Here is a 19,218-nt window from a genome sequence, read left to right as displayed (position 1 = left end):
AAAATTTAATAACAGATTTCAATGTGAAGTGCAGTGAAATTAAAAGGCAGCTTCCCTATCTGCCATTTTTGACGTTAAATGCGACAATTTTGTATGTACAATTTTAGTTGGTTTTGGTAATAGTTAGTTCGTTTTCGATCAATCGTCTCAAATATGGATAATTTGTATGTAGCACTGAACAATCTTTGGCCTATTTACATCTCTAGACTGGAGTCTTAGTTCTACAAAGTTATGGCTCGAAGGTTTAATAAATAAATAAAACACATAGTTTTCATTTGACCACCATAGCCTTTTGCTCTTACGTATAGAAATAACTAATCTACGCTTTTCAGTAAGATCCTAATGTTCTGTTTAACTTGATGCCCACTAACGAAAATAAATCATAAGCTATTTTGGAACCTTGTCACAGTGGTTACTGTGTTTGCTTCGTTTAATTTGTATTAGTCAATTTTTGGACTGATAATGCCGTAATATTGTTCCTCTGGCAGATATTGCATTTGCATTCATTGAGACAAAGTTCTATAATGGCTTAGTTACAATTTAGTACAAACGCAAGGCCTGATTTGGGACCTTACTGAAGAAGACCTTTATTTATGTGCATAATATTCATATAAATTATCGTTTGGTTTCCATACTAAAACTAATAACTGCTCTAAAATGATGATTTTTCAGGGTCTTTAATATTTCATAAAGTATTGCTTTATTTTTATTATAGTGAAGATCGGTACAAAGCAAAGTTATTGTATTTTTTTTTAAAGAAAAACAAGATACCAAATATAAGAAATCTGAAGCTAACATGTAACAAACTTCAGTAGTTGTATGTAGAAATGCTAAGCGTCACAAAGAAAGTAATTTCGACATTGCATAATAAAATAAAGTATTAATAAATTAAATGAGTTTGTAATTTACAGGAAATCCTAATTTGTAAAATATTATTGTATTATTTTAGTTGTAAATGTAGGTACCTATCATACATAAAAAAGTGCTTAGAAAAGAGATTTTTTCTGACAGTTACTTTTTATACACTGACAATTTTTAAATCGATCTCATGAACCCTGAAAGTGGTTGAACATGGGTTGAACAAGAAGGTAGGTGAAAGGTATTAAAAAGTTTTTATAAGCAGTTAACAGAACCTTTTTGCAATATACTGAAATTGGCAACCAGATCTGTGCAGAAATAAAATGGTGGGAGTACAATAAATGCCGCCAAAATAAATACCTATCCTATTTTTAATTTAACTTAGTTAAACTAAAAAGCTTATTTATGTACATGACTAAAGCGAATAAATAATTTAAAATATTTAATGCCTTAAGTCTTTATTATTAGTAAATGCTATTCAGCCATATTCTGTCGCTAGAATTCAGTAAAAACGTTAAAATATATTTCAACTTTCATTGAAATCTAGTGCCAAAAATATGCCTCTTCAAACTGGCAACATAGTAAAACTTTGCCTTTTATGATGAAGATCAAAATAAATAAATATATGAGTGAATGAACACAACAGTGTGTACCATCAATAGGTTTAAAAAAAATGGCGTGGGCCAGGAGATGGCACATTTTAGGGGATATTTTACTTGTCTAAGATCTATAAGTTCCCTTGCCACTTACTGTTTCGATTAATGTTCTTACTGTTTCGACGGTCACCGAAGATGCTCCGATTACCACGTTTTTAAAATGGCAAAGACTTAAAATTACAGCTTCAGTTCTCCACTCCACTCGATTAATTCGAGTTCTAGCAAGGTAGGATGTGTTAGTTCATTGATATGACGTCAGCAAAATTATCTTGGTCTTTGCATGAAAAGAAGACGTCAAATCTAAATCACGAGACGGTTGAAAACATCGTTTAAAAATTCTACATTATTGAGAAGTATTCACTAAATCGCTGTGATTTCAATTCTTCGATGATCGACGGAACGTTTTTAGAGTTCGATAACATCGATCACTGATGCCATTGCCAGGTGGCTCGGCTATAGGTTGTTGACGGAGATGATTTGGTTGATCCACCCGATGAATGAGGAAACTTTGACGTAGACGCCCGGGACGTCCTGCCGGCCGCAGCCGAAGCCCCAGGAGACCAGGCCCACCAGCTCGTAGAAGCCGTCGTCTTGGCAGACCAGGGGGCCACCGCCGTCGCCCTGCAGAGTGTAAGAGTTAATCGGTTGTATCCCCCTTAAGTTTCAAGTTTTTTGTATGCTGGTCTTTTCTCGGTTCTCAATAAAGTTGTGTGGGGGGGGGGGGGCAATTCAGAGAGTTAATAAACATGGACTGGAAACTAAAATTTTAAATATCTTCATATAAGGGTCGCCACTGGGCCAAGTCGTCAATATTCTGCTACCAGGTGGCGCCGGGGTCGCTGCATTTTACGCCTAGTTAATGGTTAGTATTATCATGGAATAGTACCTATTAGTAAGTTAGTTATTTTTTCTTTAATATAGTCAGTCAAATATACCGCCCCGCGTCATACAACGCGCAAACAATACACTTGCCCCCCGTTGAACCGCGATGGGACAACCGACCCAGAGCGGGGGTCAAGACTAATAGAATAGTTTTGGTGAAGGAAAACATCGTGAGACAGCCCGCATATTTATATCTGCGAAGCAAACTACATATAATACGTGTGAAATACCGGGCAGGCGCTACGGCCCAACCCCTTTCAATCTGAGAGGAGGCCTGTGCCTAACAGTGAGACATGTATAAGCCGAAGATGATTATATTGTCTGTGGTTACCTGGCAAGCATCGTTCCCTTCTTCGCCGCCCGCGCAGAACGAGCTGGCCGGCAGTATAAAGATCTTCTCTGTGACCGCGTTCACTTTACGGATGCACTCCGCGTCGCTCACGATCGGAAGCTCGGCCTCGCGCACGCGCAGCGGGATCGGGCCGGCTGGAGAACGCAAGTTTTAACCGTTAGCTCACATAAATATAAATAGTACCTGGGCGACCGAGCTTTGCCCGGGCTAAAACTCGATAACAAGCGTTCTCCCGAGATAAGACCAAGCTAGATCGATTATTCATCCCAAAAAACCCCTACACACCAAATTTTCGTTGTCTTACAAGAATCCCTCATACGTGGACCTCCGCAAAGGCGAGTATTCGAGCGTTTTGACCGCGCAGTCAAACGTCATTAGCGTCCCACGTTTGTATAGCACAGCGGAAAGACAGTCCCAAGAAGTTTAATCACGCTAAATTAAGCATCAGTCTTACATTTTCATAAAAAAAAACAACCTTGGGTATTACCTACCTCTTATAACACCTGCGAAGACACTACTGACAAAAAACGCTGCAAAAACGCTGAATATTCGGCCAAGCCTGAATTTTAATGTAACTGCTAAACTTACTTTCACCCATGTAGCCATAACCGGTGACGGTGCAACGTTTACCAGCCGCGTGGCTCACGCCGCGCGCCGGAAGACAGACCAGACACACTCCTGGAACAAAACAGTAGCTCGTGAAAGACAAAGTCTGACGAGAAAAGCAAAATAAATGCAAAATTATTTACATTAAATCCAGCATAAGAACAAATAAAACATCATACAAAAACAGACACAGTCTCGCCTCAGTTGTCATTGCAGTGTTAAGGCACAATGAAGGCTACCGTTTTCGCGCTCACCAGTTGGCGCCACTGTAGACAAAGGTCCTGCCTGAAGTATAGTCGTTAGTTTGTTATTACGGGCGTGAAAACAAAATTTACTGCTAAATCATATTTAATACCTAATACCGTACCATAAAAACATCGAGCATGCCACAGTGTTGTGTGTCGGAAAAAAGGGAGGACAAAGGTTTCCGAAAGCCAAAACTGTCTCAAAACACAGACATTCATTGCCCCGTAACGCATAGGTATTTGCCATAAATAATTACGAAAGTGTGTTACGTCTCTCGATGAGAGCAAAATATAGATGTCGCTAGTGCTGCTGATTAAGTAGCGTAGTAGAAATAAGCAACCTGAGAAATGGGTGCATAGGAGAAATTCGTGTCTGTACTCCTGTCCACTGGTAGTGTAGGGGTATGGCACGCAGCACGGAATGCTAAGGACCTGGGTTCAATTCCCAGCGCTGGTCTCTTTTTCTGGTTTTTCTGTGCATCCATGTCTCAGTTTGTATTTTCGATATGGTTCAACGGGATTTCACGGGATGAGCGTAAAAGTAACAAATTTGGAGTTGAAATAAAAAATACAACAAAAAGACTCCAAATAACCAATCATAAATAATTAATTTCAAAAACAGTGACATTTGACATTTTGGAGACCTCCCGCTACACCAGCGCCTCTAGCGGCGATAGCCCTCATTTCTTCAACTAATCTAGACCAACCTTCCTTCAGCTCAGCCTTCCCGTGCAACTTGAGCAGCGCTATGTCGTTATCGAGGGTCTGGCTGTTATGGTTGTGGTGTATGTAAGTGGTGGCCACCCGCAGCGTCTGCGCGCCCGGCGACCCGTACTTGCGCGTGAGGTCGTGGTCGCCCACGCGCACGTAGATTGAGTCGCCAGAACGGACGATGCTGCAATTCAGGAGACAAAAAATTGTGATCACTGGTACCACCCTAAAGCTCATAATCGTTTGCATGACATAAAACAGTATTGCCAACAGACGTGTCTGTCAACTTGTAAGTTCGACTTTAGCGACATATTCATTTGATAGGAACTTGTTTAAAAATTGATAGACCACTTATTTGGCTGATGGTACAATAAAGAGTCTTTGTATTGTGTAGGTACCTTTTCTTCCAAAATGTATTTATTTTTTCATAGGAATTGTTAGAAATAGAAATATATTTTTTGTGTTGTTGTTTTTTTAAGTATGGCTCTGTCCATGGAGGACAATTTTGCCAGTGTCTAGTATTATTTTATTTGCATTATGACTCAGTTTTGTGTGACGCCTATACAGGCTGTACGAAAAAAAATGTCACAAAACTGACGTTTTTGTTTGGGACATTTTTCACAGTAGCGGAATCGACTGTGCTCTTGATTCTGAGTAGGAAAAAAATATGTTTTTCTGAAATTAAAAAAAAAGATAAAAATACACTTTTTTGTATAAATGCCAGTCAAAATCAAAAAGTTTGTTTTATTTGGACAGTAGGCCGCGAAAGACTTTTATATACCACATTTTACCATTAAGAATGCACCGCAAGATACTCGTAGGTACTTGGCAGAGAGTCATTTTATACTCATTTTGAGGATATCGGCTACGGCGACTGTTTCAGCATCCTGACTAGAAAAGTTCTTTGACCTCTGCCAATGAGTGCCATTGCGCCCTGTCCTCGGCTAGACACATCCAGCTTCTGCTAGCAGCATTTTGCAGATCATCACTCCACCTGGCTGGAGGGCGTCCTACACTACGTTTGCCGAGGCGGTCTCCACTCATCAACTAGTCTACTCCAACCAGTTGTTAGTAGCTGGGGTTCGACAGATACGGCCAGCCCACTGCTACATCGATGACCTTAGTTCTGTGTCGGATAGTCTCGTCACACCCGCACACACATCCATACTAATTATTATAAATGCGAAAGTGTGTGTGTATGTTTGTCCGTCTTTCACGTCGAAACCGGGCGACGGATTGACGTGATTTTTAGCATAGAGATAGTTTATGGGCTAGAGAGTGACATAGGCTACTTTTTATTCCGAAAAATGCAGTTCCCGAGGGAACATAACCGAATTCCACGCGGGCGAACCCTTGAGCAAAAGCTAGTTTATAATAAAAGTGTCGTGACCCACTTGGTGACGCAGTGCGCCGCGGTGAGCACCCACTGGGTCCCGATGAGCGCGGCCCCGCACAGGTACTGGTTCAGCGAGTTGATCAGCGCCACCTGCCAGCACCACTCGCCGCGCTCGCCGTCCTCGCCGCCCATCACTCGCCCGCCTCTAGACCCCGCCGACGTCGTGCCTGCGAACAACACATCAAACAAATAACTAACTTTACTAAGCACGATCGACCGAAACAACACATACCTAAGTGATATTGATCTAACGTCACCATCACCACCAAATGAACAAGCTTGTGTAAAGGCCACCTTACAAAGGCTCGTTACTAGTATGCTAGTACCTGAAGTACCAGTATGCTACAAAATAAAAATGTCAGTACCTCAGTCAGTACTCAACTGATTAGTTAATTTATATTCCAGATATTCTTTAACTGTATAAAAACAGTTAGTCAAAAGCCATTTCTTCAATTTGGTTTTGAACACTTGTCCATTCAAAACTTTTCGTCTGGAAGACTGTTAAACAGCTTTTTGTCAACATATTATAAGCGTTACGTTTATAAATATCTGAACGACAACGAGGCTGGTATATCAGGTTTTTATATTGTGTTCTCTGCTGTCTAGGGAATACGTTCGATCTCTTTTCAAAATACTCCGGATGACACTTAATTTATTTTGATAATTATTTAATTTGAACTTAACCAAAGACTTGAATAAGCCTAGGTTAAAAAAAAATTATGACTAAAAAAAAAAAAAAGACAAACCTTAAGTATATACATGCATGCCAGTGGTAATATTTTAAGTTTCTTAAAAAGAGGTTTGCAGCTGTCAGTACGCAGCAAACAAATAAACAACTGTTGACCAGCAGTGGTGTAGCGGTATAGCACGCGGTACGGAATACCGAGGACCTGGGTTCGATTCCCTGTGCTGGTCTTATTTTTTTGGTTTTTCTGTGCATCTATATTTCAGTTTGTATTTTCAATTTAGGTTTTACGGGATGACCGTAAAAGTAAAAATTTGGAATTGAAATTAAAAATAGAAAAAGATTCCTAAAAACCAATCTTAAATAAATAACTATTTTTTTCATAGGCTATGATGATGATGATGATGCAAAAACAAAACTCAAAGCTCTGTAAGATTGGCGCAGTTTTATAAACGCTCGTTTCCTAATTTACATATTCCTTGGAGTATGTCTGCTCTGGCAACACTATGTGACAGATGTCATTTTCAGCTGTTGCTGTCAGTGACAGCCGCGCATCTAGACTTGTTTCCGCAACTGTTGTGATGTACCGTTATAAAACGTTTATTTTCAGTTTCAGTTCAAATTTTAAAATTTAGAACTCGAAAACTTTAAGATAACTTGCTCACCGTCATACGATGGACGTGTTAGTTCCTCCGTCTTGTGAATAGTGGTGTTTATTCCAACTAAAAAGTTTCCGGTCGAACTTTCACTACACATTTCATAACTTTGGGACTTAAATATTCGTAACAACTAATTTAAATTAATAAAAATCGAACAGCACTCTCTTAGTAAGTGTTGCTTTGGCCAGGGTTGCCAGGTCTCTCAGATTTAAAATGCAAATTCCTTAGAAAAATACGACTTGATTTTTCATAATGGCTACGGAACCCAATATGGGCTGGCTGGCTGAATTGGGCGGAGGCTGGGGTGGCCTGGCCTGGCCGGTCTTGCTTTTCGCCGGCTGTTGCTGACGGGGTAGCCGCTAGCCATTGTCTTCTGCAGACAAACTGTGTAAACAGTTTTGCAGGGCTATGTACAAAAACCTATGTAAAAATAATGTCAAATAAATACTTTTTCATTCATTCATTCATTCTAGCCAATAGCCGCTGGCCGCTAGCCGTTTGCAACTGGCGGCTTCGCCGAGTCGACCGATGCCTAAGGTGTCTACATCTAGCCAGTCTTGCCTGTGCGTTCGCGGAGTGAGGGCTGGGAGTGATATTGTCGACTTTACTAGCTGGTAGCCACTAGCCACTTTTTTGCTAGCCAGTAACCACTAGCCGCTAGCCACTTCCAACTGGCGGCTAGCCACTAGCCGCTAGCCATCGACTGATCGCGGTTTGCTTTGGCTGTGTCTACCAGGCCGAACTGCTTAGTGAGCTGTGGTGAGTGGACAGTGACTTAAGGAACTTGGTGGTGACTGCCGTTCTGGTGTTTTGACACGAAGATGGAGTGCGGTAACCCGGATTGTCGGAGGACGCGGGAGGAGCGGGACTGGTACGCGGGAGCTTTCAAAGCCGTTGTCGGGCGGATGGGCCAACTGGCTCTGGATAGCCTAGTGACAGAAAGGGACTACCAGTTCTGCTCCCGACGTGGAGAGACTGGGACGGAATCGGCGAGGTGCCGGGAGGAAGCGGTCGAAAAGGAGGAGTCTGCGGCGGGGCAACCAGCCACCCCGGACGAACCAGTGGGGAACCGGGGCCTGAAACTCGCGTCGGAAGGAAGAACTGCACAACTGGACTCGCCTCTCCCCTCTCCGAGGTCGGGGGGGGGAGGGGGTCGGGTCTCCATACGGAGGACGGCCACATCTCGCGCCACCTCAAGAAACTCAAGGGACTCAGCCCCTGGGAGAGGGACCACATATTGTCAAAGTACGGGCACTCCAGGGCGGAAAGACCAAAGCCCTTCTGCCCGGAAGATAAAATTCCCCCTAGGGCGATTCTAGAACAAGTTTCGGGGGTTAAATTAGACTGGCTCTGGGGTGGCGCGAGAGGCGAGAGTTTGAGGAAGAGCCGTTGAGCGGCTGGCTGGAGGATATGGGCGGGACCCAAATTAGCGGGCGGAACCAACCAGTCAGGTAGTTTTGTCTTGGGCTTGGGCCTGGTTTGCCAAGGCTCGAGGCCTTAAAAGCATATCTATCATATCTTTTGTTTTATACATATCTTGTTAAATCTTTTTTAGATCTGTGTTAAGTTTAGGTTAAGTTTGTGTAATTTGTCTTCTGGGACGATGTATTTCCTTAGTTTTGGATAATTAAACCATCTCTTGTTGACACTTATCTTTTACTCCCCTGGTTGCAACATGTCTACGGGTTGACGCACCCTGAACATATGGCGGTACTCGTCCGAGACTGGCGACTGGCTATTAGCCGTTCTTGTACTTCTAGCCGCTGCTAGCCATCTCTAGCCGCGGCTGGAGGGTTAAGTACTGGCCACTTCTAGCCGCGGCTAGCTGCTTATCTTAGTTTAAGAGTAATGCTTCTTGCCGCTGCTGGAGGTTTGATTACTGGCTACCTCTAGCTGCGGCTAGCTGCTTACTTTAGTTTAAGTATAGTGCTTCTAGCCGCGACTGGAGGTTTGTTTACTAGCCACCTCTAGCCGCGGCTAGCTGCTTATCTTAGTGTAAGAATAGTGATTCTGGCCGTGGTTGGAGGTTTGTTTACTGGCTATCTCTAGCCGCGGCAAGTTCCTTATTGTAGTTGTAAGTTTTCTAAAATTAACTGGAAAATTGTAATCTTTGAAGCTCAATGCCGATTATAACCTCTGTAAAATCGGAATTTTAACTGTTTAATATGCAAAAGAAATAAGATATAACCACTGTAAAGAACATCGGTGATAAAGAAATGGGGGGAGGAGTCGTGCGGGTGCCAGGTTTTTTACTCCGTGAGAGTCGGAGACTACTGGGGCATCCCTTCCCAGTGTCAATAACGGATTTTTCCCGGTCGTATGTCGTCCTCCCCAAAAAAAAAAAAATGGGCTGGCACGCTTTTCGCCATTCCATTACTTGTTACATATAAACTGGGGAGGTTTTTTCTCGACTATACCCATGGCCATGGTATGGGATATTATTAGATGATGATGATAATTTTTATTATATACCTTTCACGCCGCAGACATATTTGTTGTACTTCTCGGGTGCTCGCAGCGTGGACCCGTAGGTAGGCTCGTACGGCACCGCTGAAACACATGAGTTAGTATTAAATAAACACTTGGTAGCTTGTTTTGTTGGTATCGAGAGTTTCTTTTTAGAGGCGCGGAAGCGTTGTAGACAACTTCGCTCTACCCTGGTCAAGGGCTACAGTGGGCGCTGGTTAGTTTATGCACTGTGTGTTCTTGTTCTTGGCCACTCTTTGCGTATCTACTTAGAATACGTAGTTTGTCTCAGTAACTGCTCATTTGTGTTCTGTCCCTGTATTATTTGTATGTATGACGGTTTTTAAAAACAAATTGAATGCCATTTTTATTCAATCTTAGATCGACACCATGGTTCCTAAGAACAGATTTCGCTATCTCTCATAGTTTCCTACTTGTCCATACTGACGTGCTGACACATTTGGATTGATTATTCTGTATACTGTGGCTTTAAGCCATCATGGTGATCACACATTGGCTTTTATAATAGGTATAATGTTGTAAAACATTTGTAACAAATGTTATACAATTTATTTTATTTTATTTCAACTTTTTAGATGTTATACATGTGATATTTATATAACATTTTATACCAATGTAGGAGCGTTTAAAACATCTAACCAGTTGTAACAAAAGCTATAAAGTATTAGACAATGTTATCGTGTTTTATATTATAAACATTATAACATTTATAACAGCCAGTGTGGGAGCACCATAATTTGTCCTATGGTGTTATATAACATTTGTATATCAATGTGGGAGCGTTTAAAACATATAACAAGTATTAACAAAAGTTATAAAGTGTCAATGTAATCGTATTTCATAACGTTATATAACGTTTACGTTACGTTAATGGGAGCACCTTCATGGCTACGCTTTACCCGGTGTACTCACTCATGGGCGGCGCGTGCGTGGTGGTGTACTGCGTGTAGTGTTCCCTGGGCGGCGCGGTGGCGAGCGGGTACGTGTCGTTGCGCTCGCGCACGCCGGACACCTCCAACACTTTGGACTTGGGCGCGCAGCACTGCGTGCCCGCCTTTTTGCACTTGAACACGTCCGTCATTTCAGCGTTGCCTGGGAACATATTGGCTTTGGTCAAAGTCAAAGTGGTCAGAGTGGGGGTTTTAGGAGTTTTGGGTATATTAGTATAAACGTAGCAGCAGCTCTATCGATAACAATAAAACTTTGAAAGTGGTCTACGTGGAAAAGAGTTTGGGAACCTCTGGCTTAGCTCATTAACATCATCACCATCATATCAGCCGTAAGACGTTCAAATTTCAAATTTCAAACCATTTATTCAGTAAATAAGCCGCAATGGTCACTTTTACACGTCATTTTTTAAACTACCAGCGCTTTCGGAAAGACCATCATTGCCAAGAAGAATGCGCCGCAAGAAACTTGGCAGAAAGACATTTTTTCAAAATAAAATAATTACAAATACTTCACTGTAGGACTTAGGCCTTCTCCATATACCTCAAGTTGCTTCGGTTGGAAGCGGCCTAAATCCATCGTGAATCCGTAGCTTTAACCAGCTCATCCATCCATCGTCGTCATCGTCCATCTCGTGGGTGGACGTCCGTAGTCTCCATTCGAGAATTTTGCAGCCCCAATGGCCATATGTTCTCCGTGCTCTTGGCTTAGGTAAATGTATCTTAAAATTGTACCACCGCCAATGGTGATAACTACTTAGAGAGCACTATATGTTATATACGTACAGGTGTCTCTGACCTTGGGGGTTTAAATGAAAGGTACTTTTGTTTTGTAACATTTTCAAATAATATTTGAATTTATCAGCGTATCGGACACGGCGGTATTTGAGCAATGTACTGTCAATTTAGTGCTCCATTGAAATACATTGAAAATTACACTTAATATGTATCAAAAAAAACACTGGACATTTTTTTTAAAAGTTGCAGAACTAAAGTACCTAGCTTTCGCCGAGTTTGGAAGTTTGGAAACCCCTGGCTTAGAGTTGTGACGGGCAGGTCGCGTGATACTCACGGAAGCAGGTAAAGGAGAGCAGCGAGACGATGCAGGAGCCGGGACAGTCGGGGCGCGGGTCGGGCGGCGCGGCCGTCGTCGAGCTCGTCGTCGTGGTCGGACGCGGCGTCGTGCGCGGGGGCACCCTGCGCAACACACAACCCTTTTTTAGCCAGGCTACTACAAAGTCAGGTTAATCGATTCTCTATCCTTTGCCCGAATTTCATGTGTCATAACGTATCGGTTTCTATAATTTTCATTTCATCATCATCGTCCAAGCCTATATGTTACACTGCCGGGCACGCGGGCCCAGTGCGGATTGGGAACTTTCACACACCACTGAATTGCTTAGCAAGTTTGTGCAGGTTTCCTTACAATGTTTTCCTTCACCGTGAGCTCGTGGTAAATTTCAAATATAATTTCGCACTTGAATTTCATTTGTCACAAAATAGTTTATTTCTGAAACAATATTTTCTTCAGAATTCTGAAGTTATGTTAGATTTAGGAGTGGTTAGATTACTTTTGTTTACTATAAGATGACTTTTAAAAAAAAAACTGAAAACACCACGAGTTCTTTATATTATGGCAAACGTTAACAAAAAATAAATTATAGTAGAAGTGATTCGATACCTGGAGTTGTCACAGCAGATGGAGCCGCTGTGCTGGCAGTGCGTGTGCGACAGCAGCACGGCGGGACGCTCGCAGAACGCCGCCATTATGTTCAGCAGACAGTAGCCCTTACAGCGCGGGAGCGGCGCCTGCGACAACACACGGTTATACATACATATACACTGGGATATACATGGGGATCGGGGAGTGCTTAAACCTGTGGGAATACTATACAACCGAAGAGAGATATCTCCCCATGCTAGACACGGAGATAAGTAGCCTTTGCAGCGCGGGAGCGGCGCCTGTGATAACACAGGGTTATACATGGGGATCGGGGAGTGCTTAGATCTGTGGGAGACTACACGACAATGTAGAGATCTCTCACGATGCTAGACAAGGAGATAAGTCGCCTTTGCAGCGCGAAAGTGTCACCTGCGAGAACACAGTGTTATACACGGGGATTGGGGAGTGCTTAGACCTGTGGGAATACTAAATATACGACCGAAGAGAATCTCCCCATGGTAGACAAGGACGTAAGTAGCATTTGCAGCGTGGGAGCGGCGCCTGCTATAACACAGGGTTATACATGGGGATTGGGGAGTGCTTAGCCCTGTGAGAAGGCTACACCACAACAGAGAGATCTCTCTCAATGCCGATAGATAAGGAGATAGTAGCCCTGCATTGGACCGGAGTCTGACAGCAGAAGTTTATACGCGGAGATCGGGGAGTGCTTACGAATAAACCTGTGATAAGGCTACACCACAATAGAGAGATCTCTTTCCATGTAGACAGATAAGCAGCTAGCCCTTGGACTTGGTTATACACGGGGATAAGTTTAAACTTGTGGCACAGAATAGATAGGTAATACTTGTGGAGAAGAATAGTAAGAATTTCTAATGAATGTGATGGGATCAGGGATGTTACGGAGCTCCGTTTCCGTTTCCGTTAAGTCGGAACTTCCGTTTTATATTACGCATCCGTTTCGGTTCCGGTTCCGTTACTTTTGAAACGGAAGTTATATCGGATGTCAACGCTTACCGCGGCGACTGGACATGAGCGGCGCGCATCAAATACAAACAGAAGAGTGCAAGAATTAATGTGAACGCAGTGCTTGCACTGACACTCGCGATCCCATCTTATCTAAAATCTGCAATCAGTTTTTGTGATGCGGAACCCAACTGCTCGTTTATTTGATTATGTAACGTTTCCGACACTCACGATCGAAATGCGAAAACTGTCATTGATTGTGATCGCAAGTGTCAGAAACCCTCAGGTTTAGTAGACCTACCCTTAACATCTCGTCCACCTATCACTCAGGCTCCGATTCTGGTTCCGGTTCCGTTTTCGGTTCCGATAAAATCACATCCGTTACATCCCTGGTTAGAAAGATACATGAAGATCTGCATGTAGTGTGGCTCCATAACTACACCCTTCCTACTGTCTATATTTTAACCATAGACCCAACGTCTCTCATTCGCCTTTTCTACACTCACTGCTTTTCTTGCCTATTGATTAATTCAATCAACCCGGTGGGAATCGAGATGTCGGTGGCCGATCGTAAAATCCGCCAGATCACGAAATTCCTAGGTATATTATAAAAAATGGTGCCATTTCTTGGTATGCCTAAAAGTTGGCCAGGCATATCACGATGGCCTGAGAAATAATACGGCAGATCGATTAGAGCAACGCATTCGTCGATATTCCTAGCTCTATACCGGGCAAATAATGATATGCCGAAAAAAAGAAAAATTTAGGTACCTACCTACGACGAGCGAAGCGATGAGTGGTGGTATGAATTGTGATCACAACGCACGAGCCGAGCGAGCGAAGCGAACGTGCCGCGGTAGCGGCCGGCGAAGTGCCAGAACCGATATGGCGGCCCGGCGTTTCACGATATACCTAGGAATTTCGTGTTTTGGTGGTATTTACGATCGGCCGCCGATAGAGACACTCAGCCACCATCGTTTTGATCTTACCGGCGTGGTGGGCCTTGTGGTGGTGGGGCGTCGCGTGGTGAGTTCCCCCTTGGGCTCGGTGATGCAGCACGTGCCCTCTCCGGGACAGTGCGCGTCCTCGTCCACGTGGTCGCAGAGCAGCGCGAACAGACCGCTGATGCAGTCGCCGCGGCACTTGCGAAGGGGGCCCTTGTACTTAGAGGGCTGCGGCGTCGTTGTCAGCTGAGGATTTGTGAAAGGTTTTTGATTGTTTTTTTGGAGTATTTTTGTATTTTTTATTTCAACTTCAATATTTTTACTTTTACGGGTATCCCGTGAAACCATATCAAATATCATATCATTCGATATGGTTTCACGGGATACCCGTAAAAGAAACAAAGGAGTTGAAATAAAAAATAACAAAAAGACTCCAAAAAACCAAACATAATTTAATTGCTTAGTAGCGACATCTCTTGTCTGGGTGAGCGGTTAGTTCCGAAAGAATGTGACGTCTCTTGACGAAACATAGATGTCGCTATACTTGCTTAAGTAGCATAGTAGAAATAAGCAACCTGAGATATGTATGCATAGGAAAAAATCATGTCTAGATCCTGTCCGCAGAGTGGCGTAGGGGTTATAGCACGCAGCACGGATTGCTGAGGACTGGGTTCGATTCCCAGTGCTGGTCTCTTTTTCTGGTTTTTCTGTGCATCCATGTCTGTTTGTATTTTCGATAAAGGTTTTTGAGTTTGTTGAAGGTTGTTTTTACTCTACCTACATAAATATTAGATATATCTACGACCTGAGTGCTCACTCAAGTGACCGATAACGTATAACATCCGAGACACGGATATTGCCTATTATGGTTTATTGTGCAGTATATTGCCACAGCGGAGGCCTTTTGTAGGTGGTAGGACCTTGTGCAAGGTCCGCCCGGATTGCTACCACCATCTTGCTCGCTAATCCTGCCGTAAAGCAGCAGTGCTTGCGCCGGTGAAATTACTGGCACGTGAGGTATCCCATCTTAGGCCTCTAGGTTGGCAACGCATCTGCAATACCCCTGTTGCAGATGTTTATGGGCGGTGGTGATCTCTTACCATCAGGAGACCAACTTGTTCGTTTGCCATCCAGTCGAATAAAAAAAAAGCGGAACATGGATAAATGTCTTAACACGTCCTATACTGGCCTTAAAAATAGAGTCGTACGTTTTAGCCCCCTTATTCATTAACGACAATCAAACCTATTTTAGTTAAAATGCCGCTAAAATTCGTTTGTCCTTATCTGTCACTTCGACATTTGTATTTGTTAGAAAGGGACAAAGCATTTGTCGGTTAACATAGGCTTGTTAAGTTTTATGAATAAGGGGGTAGATATTTATGCAAGCTGTGTTGTGACTGTAGAGGTAGGTACAGGTCGCGTGACGTGAGGCAAACCTCTGTGACTGCATAGTCTATAATCAGGAATGTTTCTTTTATTTTTGCACTGTTTTTATAGTTTATTGAGAGTTATTGTAATGCATCACAATATCATTGTTATTGAAATTAATGTAAATATTACGCTACAATCCTGGTTTGACTTTTTGAGGTTTAATTTCGAAGATGGTTAAACTGATCGAGTGTTGCCATTATTTCCGGTTGCGAACTTCCTTCCGCTGGCGTTCGTGTCGTCATAGTGTGTGTATGTTTTTATACGTTTTAGTTTTTAAATGGGTCCCACTGAAAAACAGCGTTGCGGCTTGCCGTAACAGTATGCTGAGTGGGGTCCACTTTATACTATTCGATGTTTTTTTTTTTTGTTCTCTCCATCTAATGTATTTTTATGTGTATCGAATATGTGTAAATAAATGTTTCTCTCTCTCTCTCTCTGCATGAGGCGCGGACACTTACCGCAGTGGTCGGCCGCTTGGTATGCTTCTTCTCGTTGGGTACGACGAGGTCCGAGGGCGGGCGGTCCCCCAGCCCGTCGCGGGACACGCAGCAGAGCCGGGTCGACACGCAAAGGTCGCGGGTCGTGAGGTAGGCCTCACAGTACTGCGTGAGGCGCGCCTCCACGCACACGCCGGGGCATGCTATGTTTCCTGGAATTAGGTAAATGACACCATAAAACAATAAAACCTAAATGCAACTATAGTAAAATAGTAGATTGATAACCAAGGGTGGAAAGTGACCCATTCCACCCGAGATATTTTCTGGCGCTCGAACAAAGTGACAGCGCCAATAGTTTGCGGGGAAATGGGTAATTTCACCCGAATAGACACTCTACTTTTCATTTCGACTGTGAGGAAAGTAAAATACTAAAAAAAACCGGCAAAGAGCGTGTCGGACACGCCCAAAATAGGGTTCCGTAGCCATTACGAAAGAATTAAGTAATATTTTTCTAAGGATTTCGTATTTTATACCCACATATCACTGGATCGAAAAATCGTCAGCAAACCCCTAATGGTTTTAAAAGACCTATCCAACGATAACCCACACTACAGGGTTGGATGAGAAAATAAATCACCCCCACTTTACGTCTATGGGAGATACCCTAAAAAAATTTTTTTTTTAGTTTTTTATTGTACTATTTTGTCGGCATAGTTTACATATATATCCGTGCAAAGTTACAGCTTTCTAGCATTGATAGTCCCTGAGCAAAGCCGCGGACGGACGGACAGACAGACAGACATGGCGAAACTATAAGGGTTCCGTTTTTGCCATTTTGGCTCCGGAACCCTAAAAAATGAGAATAATAATAAATTGAATTTACTTAGGTATATCCAACCTCCAACGGTACCTTTTCGACTGGCCACTTGCCACGGCCGACTATAAAAAAAAATCTAGTTGGTCACAGTCACGACCAAGGAGCTTATATACAAAACTGGAGGTTGAACGCCGAACGAAGAAGTTTGACCTTTATTACTTATTTATATAAATAAGTAATAAAATAAGGTGTAAATAAGGAATACATATTTCATCTCTTTCTTTCACATTTCACGAATGACTTCCATCTCTTTCTTAACCTTACTAAAGAAAGAGATAGAATATGTTCGTGACGTAATAAAGATCAAACTTCTTGTTTCAAACGGATGTTCGGCGTTCAACCTCCAGTGTCCTTGGTCACGACGTGCATCTAGATGGCCATGCCGAAACGTGAAAGAAAAGTGTCATTGACGTAACTCAATTATCTTCGACTCCGTGGCTAATCGAAAAATTAAAAAAAATAATACTTTCCACCCTAGAGATGAAAACGCAATTTTCCACCCGGCTATCTACCCATGAAAATTAAACTCAAATGGCTGGTAGCAGTTATTTCGTTGGAACCCCGGACTTTTTTATTGTGTCTGAAACAGCTTGTATTGTTTTTGTCGTTTCGTTTATTAACTACTCATACTCAGCCAGCGCCTATTTACTTCCATGCCACGAAAATAATCTACTATTATCTGGCCGCTAGTTTCCCTCTAGATGTTCATCTCTACGCCTACAACATCAGTTAGTTTAATGGTGTACCTAATAATTACCACTGTCTTTATATTTGTCGGGCGGCGCGGGCGTCGTCGGGTCGTCCTCATCTTCGTCGTCGCGCGGCGTCGTGTAGCGTGTCGTGAATGGCTTGCGGGTCGTCGACATCGTGTCGTTGCCTGGAAACCACAAATACTGGATTAAAACAAGTGCATAAAGCGCGAAATTTTACCCGAGACCTTTATCGCACGAGCCGTAGGCGAGGGTTAATAGTTGAGTCAAAAGTAAAATAGTTTTATGAACAAAAGATACACTTTGCTGTTAATTGCGTTGATTAAAGATGCACTTTAATTGCGAGGTAAGAAACAAATGTGTCATTACTAAGATAGGTACCTTTTATTCATTCATTGCTATGGACCTAAATATGTAAGCATTGCCTTATTAGTAGGTATTATCTGATTTTGTATAAGTACACTTACTTCGGCAATACATTTACTAAAATTATAACAATACAGAATGTATGTTAATACTTTATTGTACATAAGACGCAAAAAATTAAACAAAAAGAGTACATAGGCGAACTTATCCCTAAAAGGGATCTTTTCAAGCTAACCTAAACTGGAAAAGATAACTCAGAGATACGCGAACAGTAAATACAAACAAAAAAAAAATGTTTATGAACCTATCAAAAAATCTGTGCTCCACATAAACAACAAGCGAAGAACAAGGGGCAAACCTCCAGCTTCTTGGTGATCTACTGTCGAGGGAGACTGACGCAAAATACTTAAATAACCCACCATTAACAACAGGAGAAATTATACTGACACAAGAAAACCTGACTCAGATCAAGCTGGTTAAATTTGCAGGATGATGATTATGATGGCAAAATGAGCCACTCTACTCCGGGGAAAGCTCTGGCATAGATAATGGAAATTAACATAATTTAAATCGCTATTTAGCATAATTCATTCAACCCCCATGCGTACCTACAATAAACTCATGAGTTCTCTTTAAAACAAGAACTACAGAAGCGTAAAATAGGTACTCTACAGTTTCATAAAGACTGGTCCAATTTTCTACCTTTATTAAGATAATGAATGTAAAATTTAACCCAAGCTGAAGTTGGGCTCGAAGTTAACTTTACTCAAACGTTAATCAATATGACCAGATTTGATAGTAACGTTAATAATTGGTTAACGACTTTGTACAGTAAACCACCAATAAACCGTGCATAAATATCTGAGACGACTCTATTTCTAGAGCTGGTAGGACGCGTCAGATAGTTTTGCACGCTCCGCTGTGGCAGATATGATTGCAGGTGACTGTACATCAACATCAATATGAGATGTGTAAAAAAACTGGCCAAAGTCGGGCTCGCGAACCGAAGTGCAGCTCTAGCGGAAACATCACAGCGGAGCTAGGATGGGCAAATGAAGCGTTCCTATTGGTTCATGAACAGAGATGTTACGGATACTCGTATACAATTTCGGATCTGGATATGGATACGGATATATGTCAAACATAATACCGGTTTCGGTTTCGGTTCATCATCATCATCATCATCATCCCAGCCTATATATGTCCCACTGCTGGGCACAGGCCTCCTCTCAGAACAAGAGGGCTTGGGCCATTTCCCACGCGGGCCCAGTTGCGGATTGGGTTTCACACGCACCATTGAATTGCTTTTGCAGATTTGTGCA

General features: G+C 42.5%; 1 protein-coding gene across 1 annotated transcript in view; it reads right to left on the bottom strand.

Moving 5' to 3' along the window:
- Positions 1–503: 503 nt before the first annotated feature.
- The window catches only part of mas (trypsin-like serine protease domain-containing protein masquerade), a 65,039-nt gene continuing 46,324 nt past the window's right edge, over positions 504–19,218 (bottom strand). The window contains exons 7-18 of the mRNA XM_074103650.1: positions 17,578–17,697; positions 15,965–16,155; positions 14,121–14,321; positions 12,166–12,293; positions 11,557–11,681; positions 10,450–10,629; positions 9,523–9,600; positions 5,705–5,873; positions 4,307–4,494; positions 3,337–3,426; positions 2,728–2,882; positions 504–2,135 (exon numbers count right to left, since the gene is read on the bottom strand). Of these exons, the coding sequence (XP_073959751.1) occupies positions 1,968–2,135; positions 2,728–2,882; positions 3,337–3,426; positions 4,307–4,494; positions 5,705–5,873; positions 9,523–9,600; positions 10,450–10,629; positions 11,557–11,681; positions 12,166–12,293; positions 14,121–14,321; positions 15,965–16,155; positions 17,578–17,697 (1,793 nt within the window). The 3' untranslated portion in view covers positions 504–1,967. The remainder of the gene's footprint in view (positions 2,136–2,727; positions 2,883–3,336; positions 3,427–4,306; positions 4,495–5,704; positions 5,874–9,522; positions 9,601–10,449; positions 10,630–11,556; positions 11,682–12,165; positions 12,294–14,120; positions 14,322–15,964; positions 16,156–17,577; positions 17,698–19,218) is intronic.

Source organism: Choristoneura fumiferana, chromosome 20, assembly GCF_025370935.1.
Source record: "Choristoneura fumiferana chromosome 20, NRCan_CFum_1, whole genome shotgun sequence".
Taxonomy (NCBI): domain Eukaryota; kingdom Metazoa; phylum Arthropoda; class Insecta; order Lepidoptera; family Tortricidae; genus Choristoneura; species Choristoneura fumiferana.
The sequence above is the reverse complement of the archived record's forward strand: the minus strand, read 5'-3'. Positions and strand labels throughout refer to the sequence as shown.